Here is a 14,436-nt window from a genome sequence, read left to right as displayed (position 1 = left end):
TGAATTAAGTGTAACCAATATAATCTTATATTTATGTCTCAGATAAACTTGAACTTGACACCGAACATAAATTGTCACCTCTACTCTCACTAACTCATTGTTCAATCTGTTCTCTTTCTCATCCTCTAGTGAAAGTCTTTTAAGGATAGGAGATCAACGTATTGGAGATCAACGTATTCTAATCAGAACTGAAAGAGCACGTCATCTAAGCTAGAGTGCTTGTTCTTTGTTCTTTTAGTTATGTGACTTATGATGGTGAGAATAGTTAAAATTTTAATTAAATAATTAAATTCTATCTTTATTTCAATTTAAGCTTTTGACATAAATTATGGTTTAACATGATATCATATCAAAAGTTTTAAGTTTGAACTTTGATTTTATAATTTAGCCTCAACTTTAGTTAAATATTTCAATTGTTGATGAAAAGTTTAAGTGAACAAAAAAAAAAAAAAATTAAAATATTAATTAAGTAATTAAATATATTTATTCTTATTAATTTAATCTTTTAGATACGGAATGACTCAATAAGAATTGAAGTAAACTTTTGTCATAACTAACAATTGAATAAGAAACTAAAAGAGCACGTGATCTCATCAATAATGCTTGCTCTTACAGACTCTTTTGGACAAGGGTTTGCGAGAGGAGTTTTCTTGTCCGACTAAGGGGCATTTGTTCGGAAAGAAGCCCTTCACAACTCGGACATGGATTTCACGATAAATAGCTACCCGAATTACTAGTAATTTGAATTAAGTAATACAAGAGAAATCATATGGAACCCATATGTTTAAGTAGGTAGCTGAACAAACTAAAATTTATTTGGACATGTAAATCCTACATGAGCTTTCTTATATTACCTTCCTAAATTACTAGATATTCAAATGGATAATTGTCATGGATCCCGATCTTCACAAATAGCTTCCTCCCAAACTATATTCATACAACTAACAACCATTTTTGATAAAACATCGCCGGAGAAGTGTCATGTTTTGGCCCTTCAAACTGCCAATTTGTTACAACTTAACCCTTTTTGTCAGTCTTGACCGTTATGTTGGATGAAAAATTAAATTTGACCAAAATCTTTCGAAAATACCTTCATTTTGTTAATTGAAAAATCACAATTACCCGTGCTCATTTTCTACTAATTAATAAATAGAAAGGATAATTTTAGTTTTTCAATAATCAAAATAAGGGTATTTTCAAAAGATTTTGGTTAAATTTATTTTTTCATCTAACATAACGGTCAATACTGACGAATAGGGTTAAGTAATAACCGATCGACACTTTAAAGAGCCTTTATGAGTTTATAGTGCTTCATAAAATAAAATAAAAAAAATAAAAAAATAAAATAAAAAAATAAAAAAGAAAAAGAAAAAGAAAAAAGAAAAAAGAAAAAAAAAAGGGCCGTTAGTTTATGAGGCTAAATAATATTAACTATTTTTTTTTAAAAAAAAAAGAAAAAAAGAAATAGCCGTTTGTGCGTGTCTTTTTGTGTATAGATAAAAGAAGATAAATCCATAATTCTCCGTCCAACTCCAGCGGGAGCTGATTAAGTGGAGCGAAGGAGTGATGGCAGTGATACCATTGCCAACAAACACCATCGCTTCTTCTGCAAACGTTTTTCTGAAGGCTGGCGGTGCGCGATTGCTTTGGTCCTTGTCAAAATGCACTCAATTCCAAACTCATCCTCGTCCCCTCACATTCCACTCGCTTCCCCTTTTCTCCACCGATAACAACAGAAGAAGAAGACGAAGCGTACGCTGGCTTCCCTCCTTCTGCACGGAGGCGGTGACTCCAGTCAGCCTGACCGCCGGTGCCGATGATAATGTTGAGGACGACGGTGAGAAGAAGACGAGGATGATAAAGGAAGCGGCGGACACGCTGGACATAAGGGTCGGCCGCGTCCTTAGGGCGTGGAGGCATGAGGAGGCTGACTCCCTTTACGTGGAGGAGGTGGATGTTGGCGAGCCTGAGCCCAGAATCATCTGCAGCGGCCTCGTTAATTATATTCCCCTTCACCAACTTCAGGTATTTCTCTATCTTTTCAATTCCATACCTTCTTTATTTACATAGGAATGCAATTCCAAGAATATTAATTTCGCCAATAATTGGATTCGGCCTTGCCTTATCCAAAAAACTAGATTCAGAATTAGGTTAAAGAATGAGAAATATGAAATGCGGGCAGAGATGAACCATTGTAATTTGTTCCAACAATACAATGGAACAAATTTGATCACCATGCTTCAAGAGAAAGTAACAATATCTATTCAGACAGACAATACAATGGAAGTGTTCAATCAAGAGTAGCCAAAAATTTGATTTCCAATTAACCTTGGGAGAAATGAAGAAAGGAAAGTAAATTCATGTGGTTGATCTGCTTATAAAATTGAAAAGTTCAAAGTTTTCTTCTTCTATATAGACTTCTGTACAGGTACTTGTTGATAGTTTTTTTAAGCATATATAATGTACCTTTGAATGTTTTGTGGAGTTGTAAGGATCTATATGAGATTATTTCAGTTGGACAATGGATTGTCACACTCTGCTAGGATAAAAATTAATCGTTTTGGTATAGACAGTGAAACTGCATAAATGGCTTTTCAGTTGAAATTTCAAGATCATATTCATGTGATCGTGTTTGATGAAAATCTACATGTAGGATAGAAATGTTGTTGTTCTTGCTAATCTGAAGCCGAGGAACATGCGTGGTGTCAAGTCATGTGGAATGCTTATGGCTGCTTCAGATGCATCGCATGAGAATGTTGAGCTTCTTGTACCTCCTGAGGGTTCACTTACTGGTGAAAGAGTATGGTTTGGCTCAGAAAACGAAAAAGAAAGTCAACCTGCTGCTGCCACACCGAATCAGGTATCAATTCTTTAGTTCTTTACTTTCAGAACTCAAGTAATAACCTCTGGAGAGGTTGGCTTAGTGGTAAGAGGCGTACTCCCATTGGGTTTGGTGAGGGGAGGACAAGGGTTCAGGTCTTCATGGGGCACAATGCTAAGGAGACGAGATTCATGCCCACTAATCCCTATCCACCGGCTTCTTATTGCTATGTCCTTGGGGTCAGGCTATGACTTAGCCCGTTTTGAGGGAACGTCTGTGATTTCTACTGTCTAGGCCCCTCCTGCTAGGTGCCCAATGGATAAGGTGTTACTATGGTCACGCCTAGGTAGAGTTTCAACCTTCGGTCCACCCCCCTCCCCCCCCCTTCTTTTGCATTAGAAAAAGAAAAAAGAAAACATAATTCAAGTATAAACTGTCCTATTAAAACTAGAGAAAGAAAGAAAATAAAAAAGGAAAGAAATTCCAGAAAGTACTTTGTTTGCCTGTCTACCAGTGGATAAACAATTATCGCGACAAATATCTTGGTCACTATAACTCATTATTTGAGTTGTTTTATTTGCATGGAAACTCAATTATAATACAAAATAGTTTAGGCTTGGAGATACTTATCAAAAAAAAAAAGTTTAGGCTTGGAGGATAATTCTCATACTTTGCATATTGGTCACATGTTAGCATGCTTATGAGTGCATTAATGTTAGATTATTTCATTCATTGTGTCAAATATTTCACTCTCCTTTTACTTATATATATATATATATATATATATATATATATATATATATATATATATATATATATATATATATATATATATATATATATATATATATATATATATTTCACTCTCCTTTTCGATGATGATAACCATGTTTTTGTACTAGCAATAGGTCTTATGGTAAAAACCTTTCAAATAAGATATCTGGTGCATTTTTGTCCATGTATTTTTCTTTATGTGAATCGACTTTTTTCTTTTTTTGATTCATAAGTTACGTGCCCGGCAGAGTTTCTTGAGTTAAACATGTGTAGAAGTCTTCTTACTCTATCTAGACTTTTGTCGTTGATTCTCCTTCATGTTTATTGATGTACTTGCCTTTTGTTTTCCACTGCGAGTAATAGTTATGTGACTTATCTTGATTGTTAGTACTTCAGTCTAAAGCGATATAGACTGCTAGTTTTTGAGCCCAAAAGAAAATTGTAGCTACTACATTCTTAAGTGTCTTGCTCCACCAACTCTGGCAATGCTGGAAAACTTATACAAAATACTAGAAACATTACTAGCTCTTTGATAGCTTTATTTCATCAAATTGAAACCACAAAAAGTATATGTTGCTTGTACATTTAATCCAATATACCTTTTCTGGCGTACTTAAAGGTTATTATCCCCTGCTATAGTGCAATACTGTGATTTTTACAACCATTGTCTTCCAGTTTCTCAGGCCCTATGGCCTAGGTTTGTGCTGGTTGGGATTTTGCAACCGTCATCTTTAGTGTAAATATGTTATGGGTTTATGCAGCTTCCTTGAAATACTAAGAATTATCTTTGCTAAGATGGTAATTTTCTTTTGGCTATATGATTGAGCTAACTGGTGAAAGATCATGATGCAAGCAGTAATACTGAAATTTAAAAACCAAGAATTTAAACAAGGAAAGAAAAGAACAACTGTTGATCTGTTAGTACTGTTCAAGATTGCAAAGTAGCAGACACAACAGCGAATAAATCTTCCATAGCTGTCTCAGATGGCCATCTCTCTCTCTCTCTCTCTCTCTCTCTCTCTCTTTGTGTGTGTGTGAAGACAAATGTTGTTTGTTTGTGCATGTGTGTCACTAAAGAGAAGCCACGGTGAAGGTGAACTATTATCTTGCACTTAACTTCAATGTCTGCCCAGACTGAGAATTAGTGTAATCTACAGACATTGGTTACCAAACTAACATGCCAAGAATCTGAAATGCCAACAGGTCCCATTTTCTTTGTGATTACAGCATTAGTAGCATATTGAATGCCGTTGGCAATCACATATTGTATGTTGGTTTCTAATCAGTCGTGCTTTCTAATGGGGTTATCTTCAATATTGGAAGTCCCCTGTTTCAGGGTTGTTTTTTCCTATTGTTAGGGAAAGTTCCAACGAGTGATGATTTATTACTTGTTTATACAGTTTATAACTCCATTTCTATGTTTAGAGGGATTAATTTTCTGCATTCTACTGTTTTTCTGCATGACAATCTGTAGATTCAAAAGAAAAAGATTTGGGAATTGGTGCAACCTCATCTTAAGACAGACGCTTCTTGTACTGCTATGCTTGGGGTGCATGTAATGCGGACATCTGCAGGTGCGGTGGTCTCCACGTCTTTGAAGAATGCAAATATCTCCTGATCGGATTGGCAACTTCATGCGACTAACTGTTGCACGGCTTCTTAACACCTAATATCCGAGCTGGCATATGATATTTGTGAGTATTTTGTAAACGGTTGATGTAATAATTCCTAGTTTATAAACATGTACTTCTAAAATTTTGAGGATTAAGTTTTTGTCAGTTGCTTTAAACATGTCACTGGTTCTGATTGCTTATCCTTGTTTCAGTTGCCAATAATCTATATGAATGAGGTTTTCGATCCTACTGTTGTCATCCTTGTCTTGATGTTTCTTAATTGGATTTAAAATAAAATATGTATATGCTTAGTAAACAAAAAAAAAGTGTGTCTATGACTATTCTTTTAACAGACCCCCCCCCCCCCCCCCAAAAAAAAAAGGGTGGAAGACAAAGGAGGAGGGTGTTGTGCGGAGAATAAGAGGACATTGGGTGAGAAGGAGGTCCATCACGGTTTGATGATATGGCCGTTTTTAGGCCTTAGATATTTCTAAAGTAATCCTAGCCATTAACTGGCTCTTCTCTGGTTCAAGTGAACTGGAAAAGGTCCTCGAACCTATAGAAGAAGTGTCATGTCATTCAAACTTTTTTTTTAAAAAAAGAAAAAGAGCAAAAAATCAGAAAGAGGTGGTTGGCTGGCTACCTTCAGATGGATGATCATACCCTCCCAAAACTACCTATAAAGGTGATCGACTACTCCAAAGCAGCTGATAGGGGAGGTCATATACTCCCCAAAATAGTTTTTGCGGGGTGGTCGACTACCCCCAAACAATTGATGGGGTTGGCCGACCACCCCAAAAGTAGTTGATGGGGGAGGGGGGACTAATAGACTAACATCCTTAATACAACTTTTGAGATTGTTGGCCGCCCTAAAAAGAGTCGATGGGGATAATCGACCATCCTTTAAATGGTTGATGGGAGGTGGTTCAGCTACTCCAAAAACAGTTTTAGCCAAAATGAGCTAATGAGAATAGTCAACCCTCCCTAAAATAGTTTTTGGGAGTAACTGAACCACCCCTAAGCCTATTTGGAGATGGTTGGTCATCCCATAGACCGCTTTGGGGGTGGGTGGGTGGCCACCCATATCTTCCCACTTTGAAGACTTTTTGTAAATGTGGATGACGTAGCATTATTCTAACCATTCATTAGGTCTAAAATATGAGGTCCTAGATACTGTAGGGATTCCTGGTCCTTCGGTGCAACTTGATGAGCTCATGTTGTGCTATTGTGACCAACATACCACCTGAAGGGAGGGAATGCGAGTAATTCTACATATATATTAAATGTCCATAAAAAACTGAGGTAGCTTTTAAAATTGCCATTTGATCAAAATCTTCATTTGATCAATCACACGCCTATAGTAAATTTAAAAGTTACCTCATTTTTTTATGGACACTTGATGGACACAATGTACATGTAGAATTACTTAGGGAATGATCCTTCCGGAGTAATTCTACATATACATTAAGTGTCCATCAAGTGATTTTAAAAGGCACCTCATTTCTTTTTGAACACTTGATGGACACTTAATCAACATGTAGAATTACTCAAGGAATGATTCTTCTGGAGTAATTCTACATATACATTAAAGGTTTATTAAAAAATGAGGTGGCTTTTAAAATTACAATTTGATCAAAGTTTTCATTTGATCAATCACACGTCCAATGGTGATTTTAAAAGCCACATCATTTTTTAATGGACACTTGATGTATGTAGAATTACTCATCCCTCCGGCCTCAAACACGATCTTATTAAATGTTTGCATACAGCGTCCACTTGCAAAGATTATAAAAAATGAATAGAAAGTAGATTCATGCTCCCCCCCTCCCTTCTCCCTTCCAAATCTCCTCTTTCCACCCAAACACACCAACATCCACACCTTTTGAGAGTTTTCTCCTATTTCAACCACCCTATCAACAACCCAATAAACTTTCTCCGGCTAGTATCGGAGTTCCTATCCGTCCGCTCCATCATCGGCGTCGACCTCTCCTTCGTTAGATTGGTCTCCCCTTCCTTCTTCCGCTTTAAATCCTGGTTCCCTTGGTTTCTTGAAGTTTTTAGATCTATTTTTTTTTTTCGAATCAGATTTACTAATTTCAGGCGGCCTTTTCACTCTTTCCTCCACACCACTAGGTTCTATAGCCTTCCAGCTTGGATTCGCTAGTTGCGGCTTCATCAACGAACTGCTCTACGCCGGAGCGTGCACTCCACGCGCCAGAGCGTGTGCTCCACACGCCATTGCCTGTTTGTGATACTGCAATTCTCCACCCACCTCCTCCGCTTTGGCCGCTTTCTGCCGGTGGTTTAGTGGCCCTTGAAAATGTATTTTGCGAGTTTTTGCAGTTTTTTTGTCTTTATTTTTTGTGTTTGTTTTTTTGTCTTTATTTTTTGTGTTTGTTTTTCTGGGCTTATTATCTTTTTTGTCTGTCCTGTTACTAAGTTTGGTGTTTGGATCCCATGGATTTAATGCACCAAATTTAAAAACCCCCTTCACCGGTAGTTTTGGATTCAAGGCATCCGTGCCAAGAATTATTGGGCCCGCATCTTCGAACGCATTGCCCTCACGTACTTACATTCTTATGTTTTTCTTTTGTGTCTTTGGGTTGCCCAGCCTAGTCAATGTAATTTTGTTCTTGTAAAATTTTTTCTTTATCAAAGCATCTTCAAAAAAAAAAAAAAAAAAAAAAAAAAAAAAAAAAAAAGGAACGGTGGAACAGTTCCGGCGCTATAATTATTCACTTTGCATAAGTCATTCACAGAAAACCGACGTTCCTCGTCAGCAAACAAGAAGACCAGAAACGGCATGCTGATGCTGTGATGCTGAGACTAAATCATAAATGGGAAGGAATTACGCTATGAAAAAAATTCAGGGGCACCGTACAATTATTTGCTGATTGGTGCTTTCTACAAATAATAAGATTGTTTCTATGAAATCCAATAAAAAATATCCAAACACAATCGACCAGTGAATTTACTAGTCACTCAAATATTTTTAATTTGCAGTATGAAGCAGGGGAGGGGAGGTATGAAAATCCCAATGGATTGTTATTTCAACGCAATAATAAGATTATAATTTGACACATTCCAACAACAGTAAGATTATATAATCCAACGCAAGAAAAGCGCCAGTTTGAATGGCTTACGCGGCCTTTTGAGGAAGAAGGGAAGAAACGCAGCTCATATCAGAAATCCGCAAATACAGCGAAAAGATCACCATGGATGTAGTCGTTATCTACCAAGCTGACCAAGAAATAGCTGCTCTGGACCTGCAAAAGTTCAATTGAATGAATTTTATAAGTATCAGATCACTGAACTGAATCCTTTAACAAATGTGTTTGTGCGTCTGTGGTGGGGGGACATGGTGTGTTTGTCAAAAATAAATGAATTCAACATTTATGAATGAATGCAGCCGACCTCTTCAAGCAATTTTCTGGATGGGTCACCCTCCGGGTACAAGCAAGCCCATCCCCTCGACCAGATTTCAAATGCCTCATCCTTCCACACCTGAAAGCTGGTGGGATCCACGACGGTTGGTTGGATGATCTCCTTTGCCGGAAAGACCCCCCATGTTACGGCATTCACATCAGTTTTGCTGGCATTAGATATCCAACTCCCTTGTTTGTTTACAGACATGTAGGTTAGAGATGGGAAAACCTTGCATTTGTCAACAAGTGCATCCAACTTCTCCCTAGAGCAGAAAAACTCTACATAGGCCTTCTGATAAACATATCCTCCAGGCCCGCCCCATCCTGAACCATACACCAATCGTTGCCAAAATAAATCAGAGACATCAAATGTGGTTTGCATGCCAAATCATATATCTAAAATATTATTTTTTGAGAAAAGACTACAAAAAGTTTAATCAGAATGAAACTACGAAAAGTTAAATCAGATAATCTTTCGAAATAAAAAACATAGAGACAAATCCCTCACAGAATACTAGTAACTTGGTCACAGCAATCCTTGAGTAAAATAAGCACCACACGTAGAACACATCCTAAACAAGTATTCTTCGTGGGGACCAAAATATGGAACAGATTAACAGTATTGAAAAGATAGAACACTGTCAATTAATATATACTATATTTCATTATTTGAATATTAAAAGCGAAAACCCAAACAGCAGAAACGGCACAGAACAATTGAAACTACAAACTGGAGTCAGTAGGTCAAGCTCAACAACCAGAACAAACTACAACACGAAATCTCAGCAATGTACTCTGGGTAAATAAACACAATCTTAAATTTAGAATCCCACATTCTCCATGTGTACTAAATGTAATGAAACCCCTAACTAAACGTAACTAGTATCTAATCTTCTTGAATGGGGATAAAAACCAAATCACTCTAGGAATTTCACAGGCATCAAAGTTTAACATCAGCTTATAGCACCAAAAAGCTCCATGCACTTTGATTCTTCAACAATTTGTACACCTCAAGTTATATTCTTAACAGTAGGATTCAAATGAATGGCAAATCATTACTAACAAATAATATCAGTGTCACACAAAAGACATAATCATTTCCATGACAAACACACAACAGTTTTTACTCACCAACAGATGGGGAAGAAGATTTTTCCCCGTTGACTGCCGGTTGGCTGTTGATGGTAAGGAAGCCCTTCAGATTAATCTTTCCCAACTGTTCATTTATAATTCGTGTTTCTGGCTGAAGCCCATCTAATTCTGACCAAGGACCGCTTCTCAATTTTCCAAGGCAATATTTCTTAAATTTCTGACAAACAAATCCAACACCAAATTTTAATCAATTCTCTGAGAATGAAATAAGACTAATACACTAAAAATGGAAACTGTACCTCATGAATATCTTCAACATTTCTCAAAGGTGTAGCCCATTCTTCAAGAAGTTTCTTGTCACGTGCACGTGGCCGCATAAACTGTTCAGAAAAAATTACAACTTGAACTCATAAATGGCCAATACTTTAAAAAAGAAAAATAATAAAATAAAATAAAATAAAAGAAGAAGAAGAAGAAGAAGAAGAAGGAGAAAGATATAAACCAGGTCATGTGTCTCATCAAAGGCTACTTCCAGTCATCAAACCTAAATTAATTGAGGAATATCATCTAGGCATGCAAGACATTGTAGAAGCACCGGATACATAGAAAGAAATATCCTGGAGTTTCTTAAAGAAACTACTAGAAGGATGAAAAAAATACACATGGTATTATTGATAAAGAGGACAGGCAGAGGTTTTGCATTCTCTCTGGACCTCTGCATTCTCTCTGGTATCAGGGTTCTGTTACAATCGAGATAAACAACTTACCAAAAACAACCCAGATAACCACCATTTGAAGAGTCTGCATATTATTTCAGCAACCATAGAGGCGACTTTCCACTGCTCAGAGCATTTAAATTATTGATTCAACCAATAGGCTTCCTAGGACAACTCCACAAGGCTAAACTTTATCTTAAACCAGATCACACTATTCCTACCACTATTGGCATGTAGTAATATTGTTCTAAACCATATTAGAAACATAAAGTTGTACTGCTTCTAAAGACCAAAAGACCAATGACACCGTAATTAACATGTATGTAAAACCAACAAAAACTGGTAGCACTGCAGCACCAATGAAGAAACACCTCAAGCCAAACCTTATGAACAAATGTGAGAAGAAACCATTAAATTGCTGCCTTATTACTTGTATGCTACATTGTTTTAAAAACCACAGTACCTTGTTATCATGCCATACAAGATTGCCAAAAATATTTTCAAAATTACCAAGAAATGAAATCTAGTGAAAGGTTCAACTTGCTGAATTTTTATAAATTTGGTATGAAATTTAAAAAAATCAAGCTGTATGATTCATGCCCACCTGATAGTCAGTTAATGCTCCATATGATGGATTACAAGAATCACCCCATCGCCCATGTGGGTACTGGTCCCAGCCTGTAGTCCTTGAAATGTAGCTCTTTGGACGATTAGCCCTACCATCATTGACTAGGAAAATAAGATCTCTTGAAAATTTCACCATATTTTAATACAGTTCATTGCATCCGAATTAAATTACTGACTTTTAGTAAAAAATATAGCAGTCCCAGATGTTGCATACCAGAAAATTGGACGAACGTCTTCCTTGACACGGAAAACATTCGCTGGGCGTCTCCAGGGCAAGGGCCTTGAAATTTTGGTCTCTTCAATCAAACCAAGATTCTGCCAAGTACTTCTATTATCAGGGCTAATTGTTGTAGCAAGTATTAATCATTTAAATAATATCATGCATGTCCCAAGCCAGACCAATTGATGAGGATATGAGAAACAACCATTAATATAGCTAGTGCTGACTTCTCCATGTTTAGCGTATAAAGATGCACTGTCCTAATCCCATGAGCTAAAATCTTCTTGCACATTTCAGTTCCAAGATGAATTCCATATGCTCTGACAGCTTCTTCATTGTCCTTAATAGGCTCCAAGGCAGCAGAAACTTCAGCAGGTATCTACAATATGTTAATAAATGCAAACATTATATCGCATTGATGTATTTAGAATAACCACCAAATGTCTATATTTAACAGAATACACCATAACAATAAAGAGTGAACATTTAGCAAACACATCCAAGGACAAATTTTTCACCTTAAAATTTTTTTTTTGATAAGTACGTGGAAACAGCAAGACAAGTATCCCAACCATAACAAGAATGATAAAAACAAAAAAAAAATTTCAAAAGTTTGTGTCAATTTTCCAAAAAATTTAGCAGATTTTGATGTACAACATCCAGTGTCGCCCCATTTCAGCTACAACTAGTAAGCTTGACATCATCTAGTTTTAGGGTTTGACAAGTGGCAAAAGATTAACTTGAAAGAGATTCTACTCATTAATATTAGTTTATAGAATTCTCACATCTTCTAAATCTATACTCAATTATCATAGAGAAATTGAGTAGCCCAAAAAACTTCACCAGTGGAAGAGGATATAAACATAAACAAACAACCCCATCCTCCCAAGCACGCGCACACACAAAGAGAGAGAGACACACACACGCAGAGAATCCTATTTTTCTAGGACTCCCATGCCATGCGAATATCAGTAGAGATAATCAGTGGTAGCTGAGCTAGAAGAACGCACTAGAAATCAGTTATTCAGATAGAGGTACCAAGCTGATAAATAACAGTATAAAAGGATTAAAATCGAAAGAACGAATAACATTGGCTTGTCAATGATGATGGTGCGTAAGTAGTTGAGCTGGTTTTCATGAGGGACACTGGCTACAGCAATGGTGATGAAAGGTTGGTTACTGGTTTATGGGGACAACTACCAGTAGTGGTGCTCCCATATAAACTTTATTGGCTTGGATATGCTTCCAATAACAGTTATTTGATCTTTTTATTTCCCTTGATAATGAAGAAGGAAGAGGCCTGTTGCCATATAACTTATCAGGTGCCCATTACTGGTTTGTCACTTTCTTAATGTGGGCAACTTTTAAGGTGTATCTGCACCAACATGGGAAAGTGGGTTGACCTGCTAGTCATATTGGAAACCATTAGTAATCTAAAGATTCAGGTAAAAAAATTTGACAGTCATTGTCATCAACAGCGTGATTTCCAGACAAAAATCTCTGCATGATTTAGAGGGTAATCAACCTTCTAGTCTCTTATCTCATGATTTTGACCTTCTATCCAGTGGGCTATTTGGAAGGAGAAGGGCTATGGAATCTACAAATTTGAACAGATTCATTTTATCCCATAATGCTATTCAAACCCCATACCAGGCACTTACAGAACTTTGCATAACTCTGGTTAGGGGGGCTCTCTATATTGAAATTTTGATCCCAATAAGCCACCGCTTAGCTTTTCTCTGATTCTTAAATATTTCAAGAAACTACCGATAAATTGATAACCTGCAAAAATCATATTAGTTTGATGCATTCAGAAAGGCACAAACCCTACGCATCATCCCAATACATCTGACATTTCCACTCTTCAGGCAAACACACATTCAGAGAGAGAGAGAGAGAACAATACAGTCCACCACAAATATATGTCTCAAAAGAGATTGCATACCTTTGTTTTGCAAAAACCAGTCATGCGTATGAAGCCCTTATAGTTATTAATAGGCATAATTCCAGGAACAATGGGACAAGTTATTCCAATTTTGCGACAATCATTCACGAATTTGAGGAAAATATCAGTATCATAGAATAGTTGGGTGATGATTAGATCTGCTCCAGCTTCAACCTATAAAATAAAACATAATATCAATAAAATTCAGGAAGATCACTAGCATGCTCGTCCAATGTATTTATAAGGGCAGATTCATCAGAAAGAGGAGTTACAGTAGATTAGTAGCAACACCTTTCTCTTGAGATAGGCGAGATCGTTGTGATAAGCTTCCAGTGAAGCCACACCATTACTACCTATGGCGTCGGGATGTGCCTCTGAGCAGAGAAGTAGAAGTAAAACATTATGAGAAATAGCCAAAAACCAAAAAAAAAAATTAATTAAATTCATAAATCTATCTTCGCCGCAATAAAATCAAAAAAGATAATAGCAACCTGGATAACCAGCAACTGTAATGCCAAAGTAGTCACCATATTGAGCTCTGATATGTTTCACCTAAAGCAAAAACAGAGACCATTGAAATGTGTGTATGTGTAGGCACAGAGAGAGAGAGAGAGAGAGAGAGAGAGAGAGGGAGAGAGAGTTACGAGGTCGAGGGCGCAGGCAAAGCCGCCCTGGATCTGGACGAACTTGTCCTGGCCGTGAGGGGGATCGCCGCGGAGAGCGAGAACGTTCTGGAGGCCGTTGGACTTGATGGTGGAGAGGGCGTGGTCGATCTTGTCGACGGGCATGTTGGTGCAGGTGAGGTGCATCATGGACTCGACGCAGATGATGTTCTGCATCCTGTTGGCGATGTCGAGGGTGAGATCGGCGGTGGAGCCACCGGCGCCCCAAGTGATGTCGCAGAATGCGGGGTTGTGAGAAACCATGCGGTCCATCCTCTCGAAGAGGTTGTCCACTCCATCGTCCGTCTTGGGCGGGAAGAACTCGAAAGAGAACACCACCTTCCCTTCCTCCGCAAGCCCTGCCTGGATCTTCTCAATCACCTTCATCTTTCCGCTTCTGATCTCACCGACACCACACTGCGCGCTTTTCAACTCTCCTTTGTTATTATTATTAGATTAGAATTCAGATCCAGATCATTTGTTAGAGAGAGAGAGAGAGAGATGTGGTCCCCGGGAATGAGGGATGTTGTCACGTAGAGCT

General features: G+C 37.5%; 2 protein-coding genes across 2 annotated transcripts; one reads left to right on the top strand and one right to left on the bottom strand.

The window, feature by feature from the left end:
- Positions 1-1,503: 1,503 nt before the first annotated feature.
- Positions 1,504-5,455, top strand: LOC133858645 (uncharacterized). The gene is made up of 3 exons (XM_062294118.1): positions 1,504-2,025; positions 2,654-2,860; positions 5,070-5,455. The coding sequence occupies exons 1-3, from the start codon at positions 1,567-1,569 to the stop codon at positions 5,211-5,213; spliced, it is 810 nt and encodes a 269-aa protein (XP_062150102.1). The 5' UTR covers positions 1,504-1,566; the 3' UTR covers positions 5,214-5,455.
- Positions 5,456-8,109: 2,654 nt separating this feature from the next.
- Positions 8,110-14,436, bottom strand: LOC133876136 (methylenetetrahydrofolate reductase (NADH) 2-like). The gene is made up of 11 exons (XM_062314423.1): positions 13,878-14,436; positions 13,725-13,785; positions 13,525-13,607; positions 13,234-13,407; positions 11,494-11,667; positions 11,283-11,383; positions 11,046-11,157; positions 10,025-10,105; positions 9,765-9,942; positions 8,623-8,957; positions 8,110-8,474 (listed from the first exon to the last, which is right to left on the bottom strand). The coding sequence occupies exons 1-11, from the start codon at positions 14,280-14,282 to the stop codon at positions 8,391-8,393; spliced, it is 1,788 nt and encodes a 595-aa protein (XP_062170407.1). The 5' UTR covers positions 14,283-14,436; the 3' UTR covers positions 8,110-8,390.

The sequence above is a fragment of the Alnus glutinosa genome, chromosome 1 (assembly GCF_958979055.1).
Source record: "Alnus glutinosa chromosome 1, dhAlnGlut1.1, whole genome shotgun sequence".
In the NCBI taxonomy this organism is placed as follows: Eukaryota; Viridiplantae; Streptophyta; class Magnoliopsida; order Fagales; family Betulaceae; genus Alnus; species Alnus glutinosa.
The sequence above is the reverse complement of the archived record's forward strand: the minus strand, read 5'-3'. Positions and strand labels throughout refer to the sequence as shown.